Source organism: Etheostoma spectabile, chromosome 24 (assembly GCF_008692095.1).
Source record: "Etheostoma spectabile isolate EspeVRDwgs_2016 chromosome 24, UIUC_Espe_1.0, whole genome shotgun sequence".
Lineage (NCBI taxonomy): Eukaryota > Metazoa > Chordata > Actinopteri > Perciformes > Percidae > Etheostoma > Etheostoma spectabile.
Window position 1 is genome coordinate 11,348,028 of NC_045756.1, and position 22,492 is coordinate 11,370,519.

General features: G+C 41.7%; 2 protein-coding genes across 3 annotated transcripts in view; both read right to left on the reverse strand.

Annotated features, from left to right (window-relative positions):
* LOC116674133 (sodium/potassium-transporting ATPase subunit alpha-1) overlaps positions 1–611 on the reverse strand; it is a 35,318-nt gene extending 34,707 nt beyond the window's left edge. Inside the window, exon 1 of the mRNA XM_032506627.1 lies at positions 341–611. Within this exon, the coding sequence (XP_032362518.1) occupies positions 341–352 (12 nt within the window). The 5' untranslated portion in view covers positions 353–611. The remainder of the gene's footprint in view (positions 1–340) is intronic.
* A 5,069-nt stretch (positions 612–5,680) lies between these two features.
* Positions 5,681–22,492, reverse strand: part of LOC116674135 (sodium/potassium-transporting ATPase subunit alpha-1) — a 41,269-nt gene continuing 24,457 nt past the window's right edge. For both annotated transcript variants that reach the window (XM_032506632.1, XM_032506631.1), the window contains exons 3-23: positions 18,954–19,013; positions 18,135–18,236; positions 17,871–17,972; positions 17,671–17,784; positions 17,239–17,373; positions 15,216–15,333; positions 14,221–14,489; positions 13,833–14,141; positions 13,147–13,281; positions 12,685–12,877; positions 12,401–12,576; positions 12,162–12,298; positions 10,897–11,047; positions 10,599–10,767; positions 10,333–10,487; positions 10,092–10,215; positions 9,830–9,975; positions 9,592–9,722; positions 9,194–9,295; positions 7,002–7,093; positions 5,681–5,869 (exon numbers count right to left, since the gene is read on the reverse strand). In XM_032506632.1, coding sequence (XP_032362523.1) covers positions 5,841–5,869; positions 7,002–7,093; positions 9,194–9,295; positions 9,592–9,722; positions 9,830–9,975; positions 10,092–10,215; positions 10,333–10,487; positions 10,599–10,767; positions 10,897–11,047; positions 12,162–12,298; positions 12,401–12,576; positions 12,685–12,877; positions 13,147–13,281; positions 13,833–14,141; positions 14,221–14,489; positions 15,216–15,333; positions 17,239–17,373; positions 17,671–17,784; positions 17,871–17,972; positions 18,135–18,236; positions 18,954–19,013 — 2,949 coding nt within the window. In that variant the 3' untranslated portion in view covers positions 5,681–5,840. The remainder of the gene's footprint in view (positions 5,870–7,001; positions 7,094–9,193; positions 9,296–9,591; positions 9,723–9,829; positions 9,976–10,091; positions 10,216–10,332; positions 10,488–10,598; positions 10,768–10,896; positions 11,048–12,161; positions 12,299–12,400; positions 12,577–12,684; positions 12,878–13,146; positions 13,282–13,832; positions 14,142–14,220; positions 14,490–15,215; positions 15,334–17,238; positions 17,374–17,670; positions 17,785–17,870; positions 17,973–18,134; positions 18,237–18,953; positions 19,014–22,492) is intronic.

Sequence of the window (22,492 nt, forward strand, 5' to 3'; positions counted from 1 at the left end):
GGACACCGAACCGTTATCGGCGCGGAGGAGCATCTTTCAAAGCGACGTAGGCTAGTTCTTATTGCTATAGTTACGGATTCCAGGGTCTTCGCGCTTTTGGGGGGGGGTCGAAAACACGGAAGTGGTCAAAGTACTTTGTGGCATTTGGAGAGAAAAGAGGAGGCTCGTTTCTTATCTTAACACATGTGTCCCTCCGCCTTCCTCCCCTGACAACAACACCGATTAACTAGACCACTTGTTTGAATGGTTGAAGTTTCAAACCCGTCTTGTCCCCGCCACATGTCTCGTTATGAACCGAATTAGCATCGAAGTCGAACAAAAAGACAATGTTTATACTCACTCCTCTGCCCATGGTGGCTAAGACGTGGACTTAATTCTGCCCACTTCAAGTACAAATTGAGAAAGAAAAATCCACCTTAAAAATGATGTACCATCAAAAATCTTAAAACCAAATAAAACTCCAGGATGTGTCCGTTATTCTTATTATTATTTTTTTGTTATTTTTTATTTTTTTTTGTATATCTTCAGCACGTGTCAATCGTCCGGAACACACATCCGAGCACGCGAGCTGCCGCGGCAGATCCTCCAATACTTATAGACGGCGTTCCTTCCATTGTGACGTCGACGTCGTTTGTCATGGTAACCCCACGGATGGAGGCGGGGCGTCCACCAGTACTGGGCTTTTTTTTTTCTTCTTCTTCTTCTTCTTCTTCTTCTACTTCTTCTCAGATTTTCACGTAACACACACACACACACACACACGGGGCACACACACACACACACACACACACACACACACACACACACACACACACACCACACACAGGGCACACACCACTCACCACGGAAAGTGGAACAGGACTGGACTCTCTAAAACAAGTGTGCCCAAAGTCATTATTCCTGAATTAATGCAGCAATGAATAATACATCTTTGAGTTACATGACAAATATAATAGCCTAATTAATTACATTTCATAAAAGGCAAGAAAAGTGCTTCCCAAATCTTCTTTAATTGGATTACATTAACCCTTATGACTGTATCATGTATCATTTGAATACGATTTATTTTTGCACACTGGAATCTATAACTGTAGAAAAAGAATGTCCATGACATGCTGAATGTCTGTTTGCAATGTTCAATAAAGAATGTTAAATAATAAAATAAAAACAATCACAAAAGAGCATATTTTACCATAACACTTTTTTCATCCCACACTGGGGACATTCACTCAGATGCAACAGTTGAAGAGAAATAGCACTCTTTATTTTCCCATAATGCACACATGTGCCACACACCATCACACACCCCCGGCCGTCATTCCCCCATGTTGAATGTGACACAGGCCTGTTTTTAAAGGGATAGATTGGCATTTTGGGAAAGCCGGTTAGCTTAGCTTAGCTTAGCACAAAGCCCAGAAACAGGGAGGAAAGCTAGGCTCGATCCAGTGCTTAAACACCAATTAACTTGGTTGTTTTTTTGTGTTTTGTTTTATATACAATTTGCCAACAATTCTTCCTACAGTCTGGTTGCCCGGCAACAGCTTCCAGCCAAGACCTAATTTAGCACATACTCAAACAACTAGAAAATACTTGTTTTTCAACTTTTTTCTACAGTTTAAACAAAGTAGCCTGTCCAAAACATGTCAAACAGTGAGCGTTAGAAATGCTGACGGGTGAATTTTGTCTTCTTTTTGTCGTTATCTTCTGAAAGAGCCAGTCCGGCGGCCTCTTTGTGCTAAGCTATGCTAACAGGGCGGTGTCAATCTTCTCAACTAACTCGGGAAATTTCCCCAAAATGTGGAAGAATTGCTTTAAAAAGCTGAATGGCTCTAGTGTGAGAAGAGGCCCACCCCACTTTACCCTGCCACACACACACACACACACACACACACACACACACACCACACCACACACAAACACACGCAAGTGTGTCTCACTATCTTTGTGGGGACCAGTCATTGACATAATGCATTCCCTAGCCCCTTACCCCAACCTTAACCATCAAACCTAAATGCCTAACCTTAACCCTCACCCTCACCCTAACCATAACCTAACTCTAACCCTGATCCTAAAACCAAGTCTCATTCCTCAAACAGCCCTTTAAAGTTGTGGGGACCAGCATTTTGTCCCCACAAAGCTGTCAGGACCCCATAAGTATACTGTATTCCCGGTTTTTGGTCCCCACAAATGTAGTTAAACAAAGCACACACAAACACACACACACACACACACACATACACACACACACACACTTCTAATTCATCAACATCTCACCCGGCTTAACAGCTGGGTTTGCAGACACCTCCGTTCCCCCGCTGCTTTGACAAGGTTGTGTGCTGATTGTCTGCAGCCAACTCCTGAACCCTCTCCTCCTAAAACCAGAGCTGCAAAAGCAGATTTATCTGAGTAACACTGTCGTTGTTGTACTATAGATCCATTGCATGTGCTCTTGATGCACAAAAGTTGTGCATTACCGTGTCGACAGAGCATCCGTTTAGTTATTTTATGATGCCAAAATGTCAAAATTGCTGTTTGAGATTCCATTGCATGCATGCGCCCCCCTTTTACTCTGAGGCCCCCTGAAAGTATTCCCTCTTTTCCCCCTGGGCTAGCGGGGGCCCCTGTGCATTGTTTCCTCTAATGTATTTATCTGGCTTCACTGTTACCGGGCTGCAAATACTCGCTCTGAATCCCCGCTAGCTCCAGGATGCTCCCTGACCTCTGACACCCCCCGCGGGGATGGAAGTTCGAGGAAGGGGGGGTGGCGACATTCCACGCAGAGACCCCATCGATCGCATCGTAGCCCTGCAAGAGAGTTTGGCCGCACTGCACCCCAGCAGCACCCTTACGGCCATTTGCATCTGTTCCAGGAGCTTTTAAAGCCTTTAATCCCACAACACAAATGAGAGATTTATTCATTCATCCCTTGATCTACGCCTGAAACAAGAAACATTCAGCCACTTGTTGTAAGTTCGAAGAGAATGAAAGGAGTCCGCCTCACCTGCGTCATGCCAACCTCTACCAGAGTTTCATATTTTATATATATTTCTAAGGCAAACTACAAGACCAAGCTTTAACCCTCCTGTTGTCCTCGGGTCAAATTTGACCCCTTTTCGAAAAGTTTCTATATCAGAAATTTGGGCTTCTGTCAAACAAATTGTCCAAAAAAGTAACGTGGACGGTCCCATTCAATGTTCGTCACAAGTTAAATAAATAATAAGTTCACTACTTTCATTGAATTTGGGCATTTTTTGTCAATTTCATAGCATTTGGAGAAAGAAAAAAATGATAAAAGAACTTGTGTGTGACAAATGTATTTAAAGACATGTCAATAAAAGTGACAAAAACGTGAACAAATGTAAAAAAACAAAATAAGTGACCAAAAAGTGAAAAAATGTCCAAAAAGTGACAAAAATGTAAAAAAAAAAAAAAAAAGCTTTAAAAATTTGGGAAAGAACCCCCAAAAATGTCAAAAGGCTCAGAAAAAGTCGACAAGCGTTGACAAAGTGACAAAGACATCAGGGGAAAGACACAAAGGGGTCGAAAAAGACGCCCAAACCGTTGACGAAGGGCTTATCATTTGAAATTTTGACTCAGAAAAAACCCAAATTTGTTTTTGAGTTGACCAGCTGTTTCTGCCGGCTGCGTGCAGTGGTCTACATGTTTAAAGGGACCACTTAAACCACGAATGAGACGCGGGGAGGCCAGATAAGCCCACCACTGGAGAGTGATTGGATCCTGATAAGGAGACTGTTGTCACTCCCTGTCTAGCACCCTGTGTGTGTGCTTCCAGACCTTATCAGCTGGTCTGGAGAGCACTCTGCACCAACTGACAAGATAAACCTGAAATAGATCAAACAGCGACAAGGAGATCTTCATCTCTTCCTCTATCTGGGGCTCTTTTTTTTCAAAAAATATGATGCAAATGAGAAACACGTGAAAGATCACGAGTAAACAAACTAAACCACAGGTGGACTTGATTCACAGATGGACACGGCAGCGAGCCCTGGCATTGTGGAGGAGTGTGTGTGTGTGTGTGTGTGTGTGTGTGTGTGTGTGCATATGCTCACACATGTGCGTGTGCTGGCGCGTGTGTGTCTACATTTTGGTTTTCGGTGAGTGCATTCACACGCATGCATGTGCGATCAGTGCAGCTCGCGTGTTACCTCTGCTTCTCTATAAATAGCCTACATTTTATTTAGATGCTGGAGAGAAAGAGAGAGGGCTCTAAAATGAGTTGCCATAGCAACAGGCACGTTCGGGGAGGAGGGGGGGGGGGGGCCCTGCTTGTGGACGGAGGATGAAGGCGTGATAATGTTAGTGTCTGTATGCAGCCTCTTTCTCTCTCCGCCCGTCCATTTTCATCTCAACTGAATTTTGATCGGCACAATAATGAATCGGAAAAAAAATATAACGACAACGCGGCCACACACACACATCCGTTTACAAGCTGCAAAACGCCAATATTTACTATTCTCCTGTTCCGACTCTTTTCCTTCCTCTTTATCACATCGATTCACTTTTCTCACCATCCATCACCCTCCTTCTCTTCCTTCCTATTTTCCCGTTATCCCTCCATCCTTTGTCTGCAGGCTCTCGCTGTCTTTCTTACACTAGCACCCTCTGCTGTAAAAAAAAAAAAAAAAAAAACTAGGAAAATAACCTGATTGGCTGGTTGAAACATTCAACCTAAATAGGGCAGCATTCACTAGTTTTCACTATGGCAATCCAATATCCTTTATGGTAATATTCTGCATGCAAGCTCAAGTGGTTTTTTCTAAGTGTGTGTGTGTGAAGCAGGCCATCTGAGACCTGGTTGGTATGACGATACCGTGTGTGCACACACACATCAGAGAAGCCGAGGGACGAGGAGGCTTCATAATAAGCAGGGTAAACACAAAAGTAGATGCACTAGCACTAGAGTGGGCTCACTTAATTCTCACTGAGGGCCTCTTTGCATTAGCGGTCAACAGAGCAATGCATAGCAAACACCACTGGGGCAGATTGACTCTTGAGATAATGGGCACGCACACACACAAGCGCACACTCACTCACACACACACCTCTCTGACATGCTTTCCCTGAATATAGGTAGATAGTGATAAAATCCTGGGGAAATAATGATCAAAAAGGTTTTTCAAAAGCAGTGTAGGAGCTGATAACACTGATTAGTCAATCATGTCGAGCCCCTTGAGGGCTTTCTGGATTACCTTTTTCATTTAATGTCTTTTGAATGTCTCATTGTTGTGCTTTGTGCTAATTAAAGGAAATACATTCAAAGGGAAAATCAGTGATTTTGTTTGAGATGATCATGATTATTTCATTTAGCCACAAGTATAAAAACGCAAATCCAACACTAACATTTGATTTGGATTTTTTTTTGTTTCTGATGAATATTGCATGGAAGCTGTTGGTAGTCAAAGGAGGATGTGTATGTTGTATGTGAGCTGCTGTTCATTCTGGTAATAACAACATCTTAAAACATCCCGTTTGCTCTGCAAAGTGTGGACAATTCTTTCTCTCTTTATCATAATTGCGTTATTTTAAATTCTTTGATTTGAATCTGTCTCCAGAACCGAAGTTGAGGAAAACTAGAGCAAATCCCCAAAAATGCTGTTTTTAACTTTTACTTGTCAGAGAAGCAATAACTAAAGAGTTGCACACAAAAAAAACCTTAATGTACAATGGAATGGAAAATGTTTTATTGCGAATGACATATAGATCAAAACAATGACATCAATACATCTATATTTATTCATCCATGCTTTGTGTTTTTTGGGTCCGACTAACATCTCAGACACATATGTAACATGGCAGTAAATGACTTGTGTCTTGTTGTGTCAGTAGTATGTCTCCTGTTCCACCCAACCTGGAAACCAAAGGAGACAGAATTAGGGACAGAGTTTTTTTTGGGATGTTTCGCCTCACATTTGGGGGTCTAAATTCTCCTTGTTGTCTTTCACAGACAAAAACACCCAGGCTGCAGGATGATGTCATCACTCATGTTGGCTGACAGTGATTTGAAGAAATAAGACCGGATTGTGGAGCTTGAGCAGGACACGCCCTGAACATCTAGAGCCCAGACTTTCTTTGGGATGCCGTTAAGAGATGTGTCCTGCAGGGACATGGAGGCTGAGGACTTTCTGTCTCACGGTTACTCATCAGATGATGATAAAAGGTGAACTCTGACCTGACCCGACTGTGCAGATTTTGAACAGCTCACCCAGAGACTGAAGGCAGCATGGATAGTTTTTTTTTCCAACTTTGTATGTGCACCAGAGACACAAAATAACCCAGAAAAAAGGGATTTCTTTTCATACTATGGGCACTTTAATACATATTAAGAATGCTTAATATGTTTTTTAGAAGGCTAAAAAAAACACTTGGCTGGAATTGTGGTTTCCACTTTTGAGTGAAACTGTAAAACGGACTTTAGGTCAACTTCAGGTTCAAAAATAGAGTTGGGCCATGAAGGCTACACAGTGGAAACATCTCTGTTCAAATAAGTCCTAAAGAATGTAAACTGTGTCAGTTCGACTTTTCTGCCTGATTGTAACACATTGTTCACCCTCGATGGGCAATGGGATGATTACTGATCTGTGCTGTGGGGCTCAGATGTAACACACACACACACACACACACCACACACACACACACACACACACACACACACACACACACACACGTATACACACACAGACCCACAGACACACTCACACACACACAGCTGCATCAGAGCCAGGTTCTGCTCAGCTCTGTGGGTGGACTGAGGCATTAACAATGGTAGAGTTTAGGGTTGGGGGGTGGGTGGGTGGGGGGGTATTTAGCTAATGATGCAGGAGATTTTTCTGAATGAGATTTCTGATTTGCTCAAAAGGAAATGATCCTGTCCTCCTCACCCCCTTACATCCACTTTCAGATACAGAGAACAGAGGAATACGTGTAATTCAAAAGGTTTAACTTCCTCGAAAGACAAAAAGAAGAGTGTGTGAAGGGCTTACCCCCTGGGTTGCGTCTGAGGATATATCTTCTGGCTTCGTCGTACACGAAGATGAGGAGGGAGTAGGGGAAGGCACAGAACCACCAACATGGCCTAAGGTACGACACAGACGCAGAGACTTAGCACACGGACCATCGCATGGACATTTGAAGTGATGCTTATTCGTTTCTTTAACTTGTCGCCTGCTTTTGAGTGTCTATCGGAATGAAAACTGAGACAGCGAGAACCTCAGAGGCGAAGACAGAAATATAAAAGAGAGAACCCAGTCACAGTCTCAGACAGAGAGGAAGAGAACAGGGCTCTAGTCAAGACCACCTTAGTCGAGTCCAAGACAAGTTCAAGACCAGGACTAGTCGAGTCCAAGACAAGTCCAAGACCAGGACTAGTCGAGTCCAAGACCAGGACTCGTCGAGTCCAAGACAAGTCCAAGAACAGGACTAGTCGAGTCCAAGACCAGGACTAGTCGAGTCCAAGACAAGTCCAAGACCAGGACTAGTCGAGTCCAAGACCAGACCGAGTCCAAAAAGGTCCGTGTCAAGACCGAGGCCAGGACAGAAAAAATGTCTAATGCATGACAGTATCAAGACAATCAATTTGGGTTTCACTCTCCCTCCAATGTTATTATCAACATAATAAAGACAGCTGGACTCGGTCGAGACCAAAAGCCCAAAAGCCATATCTGGCAAGACCAGTGTCCGAGACCGAGACCAGTCAGAGTCCAAATACTAGCGAGTCCGAGACAAGTCAAAGACCATAGAAAAAACGGTCTTGAGTCCGGACTTGAGTCCAACACCGGACTCGAGTACTACAGCCCGGGAAGAGAAGCCAATGTTATTGAAACACTCACCCAAAGAGAAAGAGGGGGTGAGGGGGTGGGTGAGGAGTTAGAAGAGATATAGAAGCAGTATGAATAGATGAAAAGGTGACAAGGAAGAAATGAGAAGCAGTAGAGCAAAACAATAACGAGGAGATTCCAGCTGCTTGGGAAACTCCTAAACTAATGAGCCCAATGTGAATTTATTGCTTTCAGTACAGTACAGTAGCTTTTCTGCTTCATTCTGCCTCTGAAGTGGACTCTTTCAGTGACACTAGAGTCAACAATACCCCCATTTCTTGGACTTTGTTTAGTGTTAAGCCATCTGTGTATAACTGTGTGTGTGTATGTTGAATGGTGCCTGTACTATGTAAAAGCACTGCTGTCCTCAGGTCAAATTGACCCGTTTTCCTATGTCAATGTTCTTTTTAATTACCCAAAATAACATGATTGATTCTACACGACGCTTTTTAGCAAGTACAAATCTCTACTTTCATTAATTTTGGGGTGTCTTATTCAATTTTAAAGAAGTGGTTTTGAAATAGTATTGAGTAAAAGTTGACATATTCCCGTCTGTGATTATCCATCGACATACATTCTTTTAATTTTAGTCGAAATAGTTCCTAATTTCTGCTTGTCTAACTAACACGTTAGGTTTAATTTTCTAAAAATTAAGTTTATTGACCATACATTTCAAAAATAACTGTAAAACTGAAGTTAATAAGTTAGTGTTGTTTAAAAACCCATCAGAAGTGTTGAAAAAAGGGACCAAAACATCAGAAATTGATAAAAAAGCCTTGACAAAAGGGTTGATTTTCAAATTTGACGGGAAGACAACACACGGGTTAAGACAAGAAATGCAGTCCATTTACATTGAAACAATAACAAGGACATTTCAGCTGCTTGTGAAACTCCTGAGCTAATGAGTCAAACTTGCTTTTACTGCTTTCTCTTTGTCTCTGGTGGGAAAATTGTTACAGCAGCACTTCTACTTCATTCTGCCTTTGAAATTTATCAGTGACACTGGATAATATCCAACGATTTTGACAAGACAATAAAGCTAAAAGAGCCTTAAACTTCGTCTTTGGGAAATAGAAGGAAAACAATGTTTTACACGCTGAATGAACTGATTGGAAAAGAGGCCTAAGTGCATTAAATGTCAGTAAATTAACAGAAAAAAAGGATTTCATGGATTACTACTTTAATAAGGATAAACGTAATGAGTAATGTGCTCATAAATTTGCCTGTCTACATTAAAAGAAAAAACATTTCCATGGAATATTAGACCATTTATGTAAATTCAGTATAATGTATAAGTAAAAAAATCATAGAAGGGGTATATAAGGTTGTGTGTGTGTGCGTGTGTGTGTTTTACTCACTTGAGAGGATACATTCTGAGGGCAATGTCCATGCCCGGGCAATATGACAGGAAGGCAGCCAGAGCTGTCTCCTCAAATAGACCAAAGATGAGGACACGGTTCCTATGGAAGCAAAGAGTCAACACTTAGAACAATTCTACTACTAACCAGAGGTCATTCTCCACTATGATGGTAACGTTATAATGAAAACTCTTGATGCTATAAATATAGAGCCAGAAGAAATATCTGGATTCCCAAAAATAATTCTAATTATACTTCAATTATTCACCCTTGATGTTATATATTGACGAGTACAGGAAGACTACAAAAGTACCCTGCTTGGATTTATCGTGTAAGAAAACGTATATTGTGGAAGTCACTGTCTGTACCCATGATGTCTAATAAGTCTTTATACATACTTCATTCCTTGTTGCAGGATGGAGTTCCTCCTGGTCTTACAGATGATCAGATCAGCCCACTGGACCACCACAATACTGGTGAAGAAAGCTGTGTGACACGTGAACTCGACGATCTTTCTGCGCTCGTATGTCTGGTGAATACAACATTAAAAAAAAGATTAGCTCAATTTCTTCTATTGTTCTGCCCTTGACAAATGTGAATGAACTACACCACTCATCTAGCACGAGCGTTACTCACCCACTGCTGTCCGTAGCTGTCTTCCAGGTCATTATCATATTTGTCGTCCCAACGCATCCTGATCCCCAGCAGGTCCATGGGGAGGAAACCATTTTCAGCCAGGATCACAAAGTATGTGAAGAAGCCAGCTACGGCCTGCATCATACCTAACAGAGAAGAACAGCACTTTGGTTCAGGGTCCAGCATTTTAGAAAAGCAACCAAATGACAACAATGATTTGTCGCAACATAAATATCATTTAGGCATCATTAGGTGCGCTTACCAATCTGTCCGTAGGCTATGCTGATGAGCCTTTCATTCACCAGTTTGTCTGTTTTGGGGTTTCTTGGCTGTCTCTTCATGATGTCGCTCTCGGCTTCTTCATAAGCCAGGGAGATGGCAGGGACCTGGGAGACAACAAGTTAACAAACAAGGTAATTAACATTGTCAATCGCTTTGTCACACACATTTGAGTTTGCAACTACTTTCCCATTATAAAAAAATGTTACAAAATAAGAGCTCACCATATCAGTTCCCAGGTCAATGCAGAGGATGGTGACGGTTCCCAGGGGCAGAGGGATGTTGGCGATGATGAAGAGGAGGAAGGGAGAAATCTCAGGGATGTTACTGGTCAGAGTGTAGGCGATGGACTTCTTCAAGTTGTCAAAGATCAGACGGCCTGAAAAAAGAAATAAAGAAATTAATATTGCAAGAAAAAGAGCTTACAATTATGCTTTTTGCAGTCTGTATTCCACATCTCTGCAGGTATGAGCCTTGGTGTAAGTCTTACCTTCTTCCACTCCGGTAACAATGGAGGCAAAGTTGTCGTCGAGCAGGATCATGTCAGCGGCCTGCTTGGAGACGTCAGATCCAGCAATCCCCATGGCGACACCAATGTCGGCCTTCTTCAGAGCCGGAGAGTCGTTCACACCATCACCTGTCACAGCCACGATGGCTCCCTGCAGAGAGAAGAAAGAAGTGTTAGGATGTCCAATGCAAGATTTAATTCTAGGACTTCAGACATTTCTGAAAGTTTTTAATCCCAATGTGTGTCTATGAAATTGTCTTGATTTTATTTTGACGCTGACCTGTCTCTGGCAACCTTCAACAATGATAAGTTTCTGCTGAGGGGAGGTTCTGGCGAAGACGATTTCAGTGTGGTGTTTCAGGACATCGTCAAGCAGCTCGGGGCTCATGTCTTTCAGCTCACCACCGTGGATAACGCAGGCCTTGGCATCCCTGGAGTGGAAATCAAAGCAGCATTAGGAAATGGTTGCAATCCAACATCCTTTTTTTGAGAGGTATAATCAGCGCCATACAAAAAGAAAATCATGGAGTAACAGGAAATTCTTTCTGAAAACATAAACCCATTGAAGAATAGTATGGCATCGTCAGCAAAAAGCAACATTTAGAATAAAGTACTCTACATCTTCAGGATTTGAAAACATTATACCACAAATACATGTTTGACGTTTTATCATATATAATGGTTCCCAGCTTTTAAATTATGTATACCATTATAAATTAGTGGAATCTACTGTTGACCTAAACCCCTAAACATCCCCTCTTTCCCACCCCTACCCCTCTAGAAAAAGGGAGGTGGAATGTTAAGGGATTAACCAACAGGAATTTCCTGCATGGGGATTCTGTCTAGAATTATAGTATTAAATGTATGTGACATACACTTAATACTGGGGACAGTATTTCTGCATCGTGACCGTCATCTGAATGGACTAAACTGGCTGAGGAAGAAAAGTTAGGCCACCAGCTCAGAGACTCCCGAGATATATAGTATTTGCCTCCAGTGAATTAATACTAAAAGCCTTTTTGGCTAAGTAGATTTCAGAGCCTCAATTGCCAACACTGATTTAATGTTGCTCTATTAGTACAAGTAGGGGCGGGAATGACCAAAGACCCCACAATAAGGTATCATCATGTTACTTATCATGATACTTATGTCACAATACAAAATAATAGCTATTCTGAACTACACCATATTGCAATGTATTCCCCTTGTTTCAACTTCAAATCATGTCTTTGACAACATGATACATTTCTCTGTTTTAGTATTTCTTATATTCTTCTTATACCAAAAAGTGAAATTCTCAGGTGCAACTTATATAATAAACTTACTATATACTTATATACTTGGCATCCATGTATTGTATACAGTATTGCCATATTGCAATACTAAACTGTATCGATTTTTTCCCCGACCTCTAAATACAAGTATTAGGAAGACATGCCACAAAAGAAGAGTCATGTTTAGAAGGAGGATTTCAGCTCCCGCTCATAACAATTACTGTGTTCATCTGCAACCAGAACTCTCAGAACTAAGCTTTACTGTACTAACCTGGGGTTGACTTCTGAGACTGGTACATTCAAGCGGGCAGCAATGTCTTCAACTGTCTCGTTGCCTTCAGAGATGATACCCACACCTTTAGCGATAGCCTTGGCTGTGATGGGATGGTCACCTGTGACCATGATAACCTACGGGAGAAGAAGTTAAGTATTAACATAGAATATGATTGTGGTTTTGGTGTTGAGATGATAGCTACATGTACTGTAACTGAAAAGACTACAGCTACATACCTTAATTCCAGCGCTCCTGCATTTCCCGACAGCATCAGGCACAGCAGCACGAGGAGGGTCGATCATGGACATGAGGCCGATGAAGCACAGGTTCTCAGTGGGGAAGTTCACCTCATCAGCGTCAAAATCAAAGCCCTCTGGGAAGTGGTCGTCGGGCAGCTTGAAATGGCAGAAACCTGGGTAAGACGGGAAGAAAATGCACGCCATAAGTTTAAAGATGACTATTTCCCAATGCACTAATTAAAGAAATAGTGATGTAGCTGTAGAAAAGAGCTAGGTCGTACCCAGTACTCTCTCTCCAAGTCCTCCCAGCTCGACGTAGGCATTCTGGAAAGCGTCTTTCATCTCTTCGTCCAGAGGCTGCTCCTTGCCCTGCATCATGATGGTGGAGCAGCGGTCCAAAATCCTCTCTGGGGCACCTTTCATCACCAGCAGGTGCTTGGTCTCTCCGGGAGTTGAATTCTTGTGGATAGAGAGCTTTGGACAAAAAAAACCTTGTCTCAATTCAATTTTTATTTTAAACTATGCTACCACTCATTTATCAAAAAGTGGTCATTGGAGAAATAACCCAACCACTAGAGGGCGTAATTCAACATTTCCCTCCGATACCACTGCAAGTATTGTCTTACAATACTATGTTTGCAAGGTATTTTAGGACTGAAATCTGCATGACTGAAATACAGGTTGAATTTTTTCCACATACATGTCAAATTTGAAAGCTATGGGAAACTCTTTGGATTGTTTACCTGGTATTTGTTGGTGGAGTTGAAGGGGATCTCAGCAATATTGGGGTATTTGTCTCTCATGCCGCGAACGGATCCACAGCACAGCTCAATACACTTCAGCAAGGCAGCTTCTGAGGCGTCACCGGCTACATCTCTCTGAGGATTTAAGCAAAGGACAAAGAATTGGATTTTGAATGAAACTGTGTAAAATATTGGCCATTCTTTATGTTATGATATTTGGTATCAATAAGAATTATTCTGCCTTATTTCACCCTGTTTTCAATGTGCAGTTTAAGCAAAAAAAATGAACTTGTCAGGACTGATTGATAAATAAATCAATGGGTCTGTGTGGCCGCCTCTTCCTATTGCTGCAGCTACATATTTCTGAAACTAATTATGTTAAGGGTTTTTATAAAGATTTGTAGTGCAGTCTTGCTGCATTTGATTATGTTGGATCCAAGTCATGTCCCACACAGTCACTGCACTAATTCATTTATGTATTGTATCCAATTTGACACCAGGAGGAGGAAAAATATTCTATAAGTTGATAACGGGAATTTATTCATTATTATTTTTTATCTTTCACAAAATATGGCGTTACACCAAAGGCAAATGTTGTTGGTATTTTCTTCCACTGGTGAGTTGTTATGACTCTTTTGGGGTGATCAGATATTACATATTAAATTACATGCAATGAGCTGTTTCACCTTCAGAATGGGGACGTTGGTCTGCTCCGCCAGGAAGACGGCACGGTTGCAGAGTCCAGCGACTCTGGCCAGGGCAGCCCAGGTAGCAGAGCTCCGGTCGAAGGAGGCCCCACTCTGGTTCTCTGTGGTGTCTGCTTCGTGGATCTGGTTGTCAAACCACATGTGGGCCACGGTCATCCTGTTCTGGGTCAGGGTGCCGGTCTTGTCGGAGCAGATGGTGGAGGTGGACCCCAGGGTCTCGACAGCTTCCAAGTTCTTCACCAGGCAGTTCTTCTTCGCCATGCGCTTGGCAGTCAGGGTCAGACACACCTAGAGACAGAAAGCAAGTGTTTATAGCTACAGTATAATATCTTTCTTGAGAGAATGACACTCGGGCAGAAAAACTCACGGTGACAGTGGCCAGGAGACCTTCTGGCACGTTGGCCACAATGATACCGATGAGGAAGATGACGGCCTCCAGCCAGCCATACCCAAGGATAAGTGAGAGGATGAAGAAGGAAACACCCAGGAAGACGGCCACGCCGGTGATGATGTGGATAAAGTGCTCGATCTCTTTGGCGATGGGAGTTTTGCCGCCCTCCAGGCTTGAAGCCAGGCAGGCGATACGGCCCATGACAGTACGGTCTCCAGTGTTGATGACGACTCCTCTGGCAGTACCTGAGCAGAGACAGAGATTCTTAGAGTGATAAAAATGACAGGCGTAAAAATATTGGGTAGCTGCTACTTCCTTTACCATCAACTTTGTTGTCTCCATAAATCTCCCAGTCATTTTATAGTTATTGTAGTTGTTATGTAGTTTATTAAATCTTTTTTAAATTTAATTTCCTTTACTTTAACCCTCATGTTGTCCCTCGGGTCAAATTGACCCGTTTTCCTATATCAATGTTCTTTTTAATTACCCAAAATAACATGACTGATTCCACACAACGCTCTTTAGCAAGTACAAATCTCTACTTTCATTAATTTTTGGGGCGTCTTATTCACTTTTATAGCATTTAAAAAAAAAATTGAAGTGGTTTTGAAATAGTATTGAGTAAAAGTTGACATATTCCAGTCTGTGATTATCCATCAACATGCTGTACATTCCTTTAATTTTAGACTAAACAATTCCTAATTTATGCTTTTCTAACTCAGACATTAGGTATAAAATCCTATAAAGGAGGTTTATTGACCATAAATTCCAAAAATAACTGACAAAAAAGTGACAAATATTGAAAAAAGTGTTGAAAAAGGGCCCAAAACGTAAAAAAAGTTAAACACATTGATTAGAAAGAGTCAACAAAAGTGTTGACTTTCAATTTTGACGGTAAAGACAACACCAGGGCTAATCTTTAGAAAAGCCTACTGAACTTCTGTGTGTTCTGCAATCTGTTAGTTCTCTACCTTCAACACAGTTGGTGGAGAAGAAAGCAATGTTCCTGGTTTCCAAAGGGTTGTCGTTGGAGAAGTCCGGAGTACGAGTCTGAGGCTCGGATTCACCAGTCAGAGAGGAGTTGTCCACCTGAAGGAGTGAAAAGTAGAGAATGAAATGACTATACCGTAGATATCCAGAGAAGTAAAAATGACATGATGTCTACAGGACAATGTGAAATAATTGTTGTTGGTGGTCTGCGACAAAAGTAGGAAAATAGAGGATGGCACATTTGGGTGATGTGATTTTGAGTCAGGAAAACAAATTCAGAAAGTTACTAAAAAGAATTAAACTGATGCTTAATATACCACACGTTATTTCCCGTCAGCCTTTAAGCAACTTTACCAAAGACTTACTGACATGGTGTGAGTACACCATGATTACTAAGCGGCTGAGCAGCAAAGCTGCGTCCACCCTATTGTTTTTGCCAGTATTATTCTTCTTCTCACTACAAAATCCATGTTCCCATGCACGACAAACCACCACAATTTGCATACAAGTCAAAGTCCCATGCCACACTTAATCAGTCCGATTTACATCTAATGGTCCTCATGGTAGCATTACAACAGCCGTCTAAAATTCTAAACTTAAAAAACAATCATAACAAATCAACCATACATGCAAATTTTCTGAATTTTCCTGTGAGAAATGTTTTTTTTACTGTAGTCTCAGTTGTGTGATTACCAAGATGACAGCTCCCTGAGATCAGCACTTACCTACAGCATCAAAGGTTCTGAGTTTGAGCCCCCCGGTGTTGCAAGATAATCATACAATATGTAATCAGTCATTGTTCTGTGGACAAATGCCCTGAATGTTTTAGATATGTCTTTGCATTAACACACCCGATTTAAATCAGCAATCAGTTAAGTAGTAAAAAGTAGTAAAGCTATGGCATTAAGTCAACATGGGTTGACTTAATAAAATAAATTACAAGCATATCTGTGTTGTCTAGACACCTGACCTCAGAATTTTGCAATGATGAATGCATTTTTGACAGAATTTTCCAACCCTTCATTTTATGCAGTCCTGCACGTTGTCTCTTTAATGAAAGAAAGCCATTTGAGACGTCACATGCCCAATAGCTCACTAAGATCAGCCCTTACCTTCAGACCCACTGGCTGTGAGGTCAAGCCCCCAGTGTTATACCTAATCAGGCCTTGTGCTGTTGACACATTCCCTATGTGTGTTTTAGATGTGTCTCTGCATCGACACGCCGGTCTGAATTGATCAGCTCATTGGTTTGTGCGCCAGGTTAACATTTCACTGTGTATTCTGGTATTATGCTGCGGGGATCGGAATAACAATGGGTTCTAAACTGTAGATCAACAAGGTTGATACTGGTTTTCAGATGCGAGGGGTTCAGCGTTCAAATCCCCTACGCACCACTCACCAACCCTCTTCCTTTCCATCCACTGCTTTTTCCTTTTCCTCCTCAAAGTGCTCAGCCCTGACCATTGCTGCGGAACAACTATAAATTAATTTGTCAATTTAGGTTTGGGAGCAGGGCCACGCCTAAACAACACCTCTACACCAGACAAACCTACATAGACCGTGCAGCGCAGCCAAGCTCGTTTTCTCTGATTGCTTGACCAACCTTCCTATTCCCTCCTCTTCATTCATCCATCTTCCCTTGCGTCCCTTCCTGTTTATCCCGGTACACACCTCTCTCATCTAGGAACTGTCTGGGGGCCCTTAAACTATTCGGGCGAAAACTGCTTCCGAGACGGAACCTACACTCTGAGTCTCATACATCCTCCCAGACCAGCCATCAGACATCATCCACATCTATTCATCCATCCGCATATTCATAATGTTCATCAAACTAACACATTGTTGGGGCCTGGTCCTTGCTAGCGACTTTTGTCCTAATGTCCACATGACACGACCAGTGTTAATTCTCAGGAAAACAGGAAGAATGCGTACATAGTTATCTTAAGTGCTGTTTAAAGCCACTCCTCCATATGTGATATTAATAACAAGTCTTGAGGTACGGACCTTGCAGCCGTGAGCAGAGACGACTCTAAGATCAGCGGGGATCCTGTCTCCACCTTTCACCTCCACCAAATCTCCGACCACCACCTCCTCAGCGTTGATGCTCTTCTTCTCGCCGTCACGGATGACCAGGGCTTGCTACGAGAATGAAGACGAAATATATGGTTTTCAGGGCAATTTCTTGACATAGTTATAGATGGTTTTATTCCCAGTAGCAAGAAGCCATATGCAAAATGGAAAAACAAGTCATCCATATGCAGTAATATGGGTCCTTGTTGATATTCTCTAATTTGTCGCTGTTTTAAATATGACATGAGCAACATTTTTTGCTATTTTCTAAATAACTGCAGCTAAATGAGCTTTTCATTGATGCTGTTTTCTGTTTTAAAAGATTGTGACATAGATACGAAGGTACAAAAGTCACAAGAAAATCACCTGTGGGACCATGTTCTTAAAGGAGTCCATGATCTTGGAGCTCTTAGCCTCTTGGTAGTAAGAGAAGCAACCAGTGATGATGACCACAGCGGAAAGCACCACACCCAGGTACAACTACAGCGAGAGAGAGAAAAGACTTTCAGTCAGTTCATTTTTTTGGCACTCATTCTTTAATTACACCACCAAACCCTTCTGCTTACGTTATCGTTGGCCGGTTCATCTTCTGAGACAGCCTGGATACTGTAAGCGAGGAAGCAGAGGATCGCACCAATCCACAGCAGCATGGAGAAACCGCCAAACAGCTGGAGACCAGATAAAACAACATGCAAGTTTCACGACTTCACTGGTTTTTACCCTGTGCAACGAATCAAAAGTTTATTTGCATTTCTAAAATTTGAATATGCAAAAAAGGAGGAAAAATGTTCCATGCGTGTTTTGCATGGAAAAGAAGAAGTGACCATTACCTGTTTACAGAACTTGACCCATTCTGGCGTTGTGGGAGGAGGCGTGAGGGCGTTGGGGCCATCTCGGGCCAGGATCTCTTTTGCTCTGCTGTTGGAAAGACCCTAAAAATAGACATAAAAATACAGGTTTGACAGACTCTACAGCTCTGAGAAGCATTAACAGTAAAGTGTGACTGAAGGTCTCTTTGGGGGTAGGAGGGGGGGGGGGGAGGTACCAGGAATGAAAGCAGCATTTTTTTTCTTGTAGGTAGGGTCAATGAGACCAGTGTTCCTGTGTGAATGAAGTCTTTGTTTTGGGGCAAACTGATCAGATTTCAGTGGATAATCAGCATCAGTCAAGCATTTGGCCCGTGTAGGGCTGTATTGGGTTGTGTAATGGGATTCTGTGTGTGTGTGTGTGTGTGTCCTCAGTTTGCTAAAGACCATGGTCAAAACATAAAAATTGCAGTATGTTTTCCTGTTTCTGTACAATGCAACATTCATTGACTCTTCAAAGGGTCAGTTCAGCTGCATCATAACATTTTCTCTCCTGCCTGCAGATAGTTTTCATTTCATTGGAAAAATCTCCAAAGGGAATGATCTCCAAAGGTAAACCAATACTATCCGTATAGCCAGACACCACTGGAGTTAGAGGAGAAAAATCCTATCAGTAATTTATAACTGACCCTTAAAAATAATTTCCCAACACAATGACAATGTGTGTAACAAGAGATAATGGTGGGAATTGTGTCTGCGCATAGTAAGATCTTCCCTGGCCACACACACACACCACACACACACACACAACACACACACACACACACATGCATGGTTACTCACCCTGGTTAGGTCGGTACCATATTTTCTGTGAAGTTCATCCAAGGTTAACTTGTGGTCATCCTATGGGGAGAGAGAGAGAGAGAGATTGAGATTGAGATTGAGCAAAAATCCCTGTCATTTTAAAACCCCAGATATTATTATCTCCTTTGAGGATTAAAAACTGTCCCGTCATGTCCTCCAGAGGGACACAGGGGACACAAAGACGACAAGGCAAAATCAGTCATCTGGATCATGGATGCATGCCGGTCCATACAGCGGGATTTTAAACTAGAGTCGGCTGTAGATTGAACATTTGCAGCCAAACGCAACGTGCTAAGCCACAAATAGCTCTGTAAGGTACGGACTCATCCGAGACAAGGTGAGAGTTGCAAGCAGACCTGACAGATGTGCGTCTCCTTCTCAACGTTAGTTCAGGTTGCACCACACCTGTCCCCGACGACCTCCGAGCTCCGCGCGGCCCAAACAGTTTGCTGCGAGCAAACAGTCCATCCAGCTGAGTCAGTGTCACCCAGCTGAGACACTGATGTCCTCTCCCAAGAATGTGACTTGTGTGTTTTGACATTTAAGTGGAGCTCACCCTTCCAGAGCTGAACTCACGTCAATCAGTGCTAGGCAGCAAAATGAATTTGATCGATTGTTCAAAATCGAAAGAAACATGTATTGTATTGCATATTTATTATGTTGTCTATAATAAAAAAGAAGCTTTTCTCTACTAGAAATGTGTGTATTTTTAAATGAAAGAGCGGGGGAATGATTCAAATTACAGTGGATCTGCAAATGAACATCCAAATAACCCACACTGGGTTTGTTGAATAACGCCTACAGCGAGTGACTGAACAGATATTCTTCCTATGTAATTTGGATGATCTGCAATGACATTTCACTCCCACCTTTCATTGTGTCATACTGTGAAACAGCTAAGTGTTGTAATATTTATACAAATGCGAGCGAGTAAATATCCCATGTAAAGCTGCTTCCTCTAGTTTTTTTGGGCGTTACTGACTTCAAATATGAGAGAAATTATTCTTGTTGAAGATGTTGTGATGTTGAAATAGGGCCATATTTCACATTTCATATTACTTTTTTTTGTGAAATAAAAGCTCGCCACATCCTCACAAAATGCAATTAGTCTATAATTAGTGACTTTATACGTATACATGGAGAGCATGTCACGTTGTCACCATCTGAACATATTTGTTATTATTACATAGAGTGGAAGGAAAAATATCAGACTGTAATTTTAATCACATGATTTAACGTCGGCTGGTTTTATGAATAACATGGTTAATTGTTTTAAAAACGGACTCCTATTTTATGATCCGTAGTGAAAGCACATTTCCTTTAATAGATGAATGAATGAATGAATGGATAGATAAATGAAAGAAGCGTTGAGGGAATCAGTTCATACCACTCAGTGACAGTGTCCCATTATATTATGTAAGTACAAGTTTACACTGACCTATTAAAGTCCAATGTTTAACATCCACTGCTTTGAGCACATATAAAAACACATGTATATACATATATATATATATATATATATATATGTACTTTAAATACTTTTATTGACATAGTAATATATAGTAACATGCCACTCAATAACTTAAGCAGTTGATAGATGAACTGAGTCTCTTCACATCCACTGCTTGGAGTATGTATATGAAATATTACATTGACATAATAGTAATTTGAGCATTAGGAATGGGGAGTCTCTTTACATTTACATTTTTTTTTTAATGGTTGGTGGAGAAAACGGGCGTAATTTTACGGTTTTATCTCGACTGCCAACATTTTGCATTGTAATAGGCAAAGTGTTCCATGCCAAATGTGCCATGGATAATGTCTTATCACATGCCCCACACCCCTGTTTTTACGCACTTATTTTGAAACCTGTAGGGAAAAGGTCTTCACCAGCTTTAATAGTGCACACGCACATTCTGTATTTAGCATTTTCTGTCACGGACTTTGTCACGTTCGATCAAAATCACGTGCTGCTTTAAGTTGCTATGGGAATAGTCACTGTCTTCCAGCTGGACTTTGACGCCTCGTTAATTGCACGATGGTGCAACAATGATTAACATTAACAACACCTACACTGTCGTTACTTTTACTATTGTCCAATAGCTTATCTGAAGATCGTCAATACATGACACAGAATCACTGTTGCCCCTTGTTTGTTCTCAAAGCACTTTCATCAGTTGGAAGAGACACTAAACGCACCATCTGCTGTTAATTGTAGTAAATGATGTGCTAAGTTAGGGAGGTTATGGCAGCCTGGTGTTACGGTTGCTATGGCATTGAGATGTCCTTCAGCAGGCGGCAGGACTTTGAGATCTAGTTAAGACGTACTGAGGACAGTATTCATTAATGTGTCATCTAGATGGAATTTTTATTGCCTGATAACCTGCAGCACTCTGTGACCTGGTGGCTGACATTGGGCAGAGGCAGAAAAAACACGCAGTTATTAAAGAACCACTTATAAAACGGCATTCATGTTCTACTTTAATTGTAGTTATGGTAAAGATACTTTACTTCAGCATGTCTGCAACAGACAGACGGCAACAATCTATCTTTACTTGATGACCTTGTGAAAGTCAAAGACCAGTTTACGTCTCTTATACAGCCAAATGAGCCAAAATGATTATTATGACATTATAAAATCATTAGACACCTGCACATGTTCACTATTTAGGGCTCTGAGATGAACATGAGACCTGAATCTGCCTCCGTGTGAGCTGACCTTGTGAAGGACACTACGCTACGGAAGCCTCGTCTTTAACAAACACATTTAGAGTTCGTGGACAAACACACGACTTAAGCTTTTTAAGAAGAGAAAAGTAATTCAAGTTACAGATGAAACCTTAAAACACCTTTAATAAAAGGTTTTTCTCCCTTTTAAATGCAACCATTGGTGGCAGTAAACCATGAATCAGGCCTTCTTGTTGACGTGGGGATGGACATAACGCAAGAGTGCCTCGCTGTTCTTGAAATGACCTCAGCCGGCTACAGATACAGACGCAGAAAGAGCTGACACCAGTGGAAATTGGGGCCCTGTTCTACACAGGAAACCCACATACACTTCGATGCACGCAATTTTACAACGTTGCAAATTTCTACGCACGCGAGTGCAGTTCAGTATCTAGCGTGATAGTGGCTAAGACACACAACGAGCCACCCATGAACTGAGAAATTAGAAGGAGAATAATTTATGTTTACAAAAAAGGACCAGTCGTGTTTTGGGAAACCTAAGACGATAATGACAACAGAGCCTCTCACCCAATATTTCAGCGTGGAAAACTAATCTAGATAAGCATGACTTAAAGTTAAGTATAGCTGCGAACTCCTTAATAACATGTGACAGTACATGTAGGAGTGTGAGTAGCGGTCTTTAGGAAATATGAGGCAGACAGCTACATCTCATGTGAGGTAAAAGCAGAGGTTTGTCTCAGCCTTGACTGTATCATTAATGTGACTCATGGTAGAGAGTATGAGTGTTAACATGGCTTGCATGAGGCATTAAGTATGAGGCAAACAATATG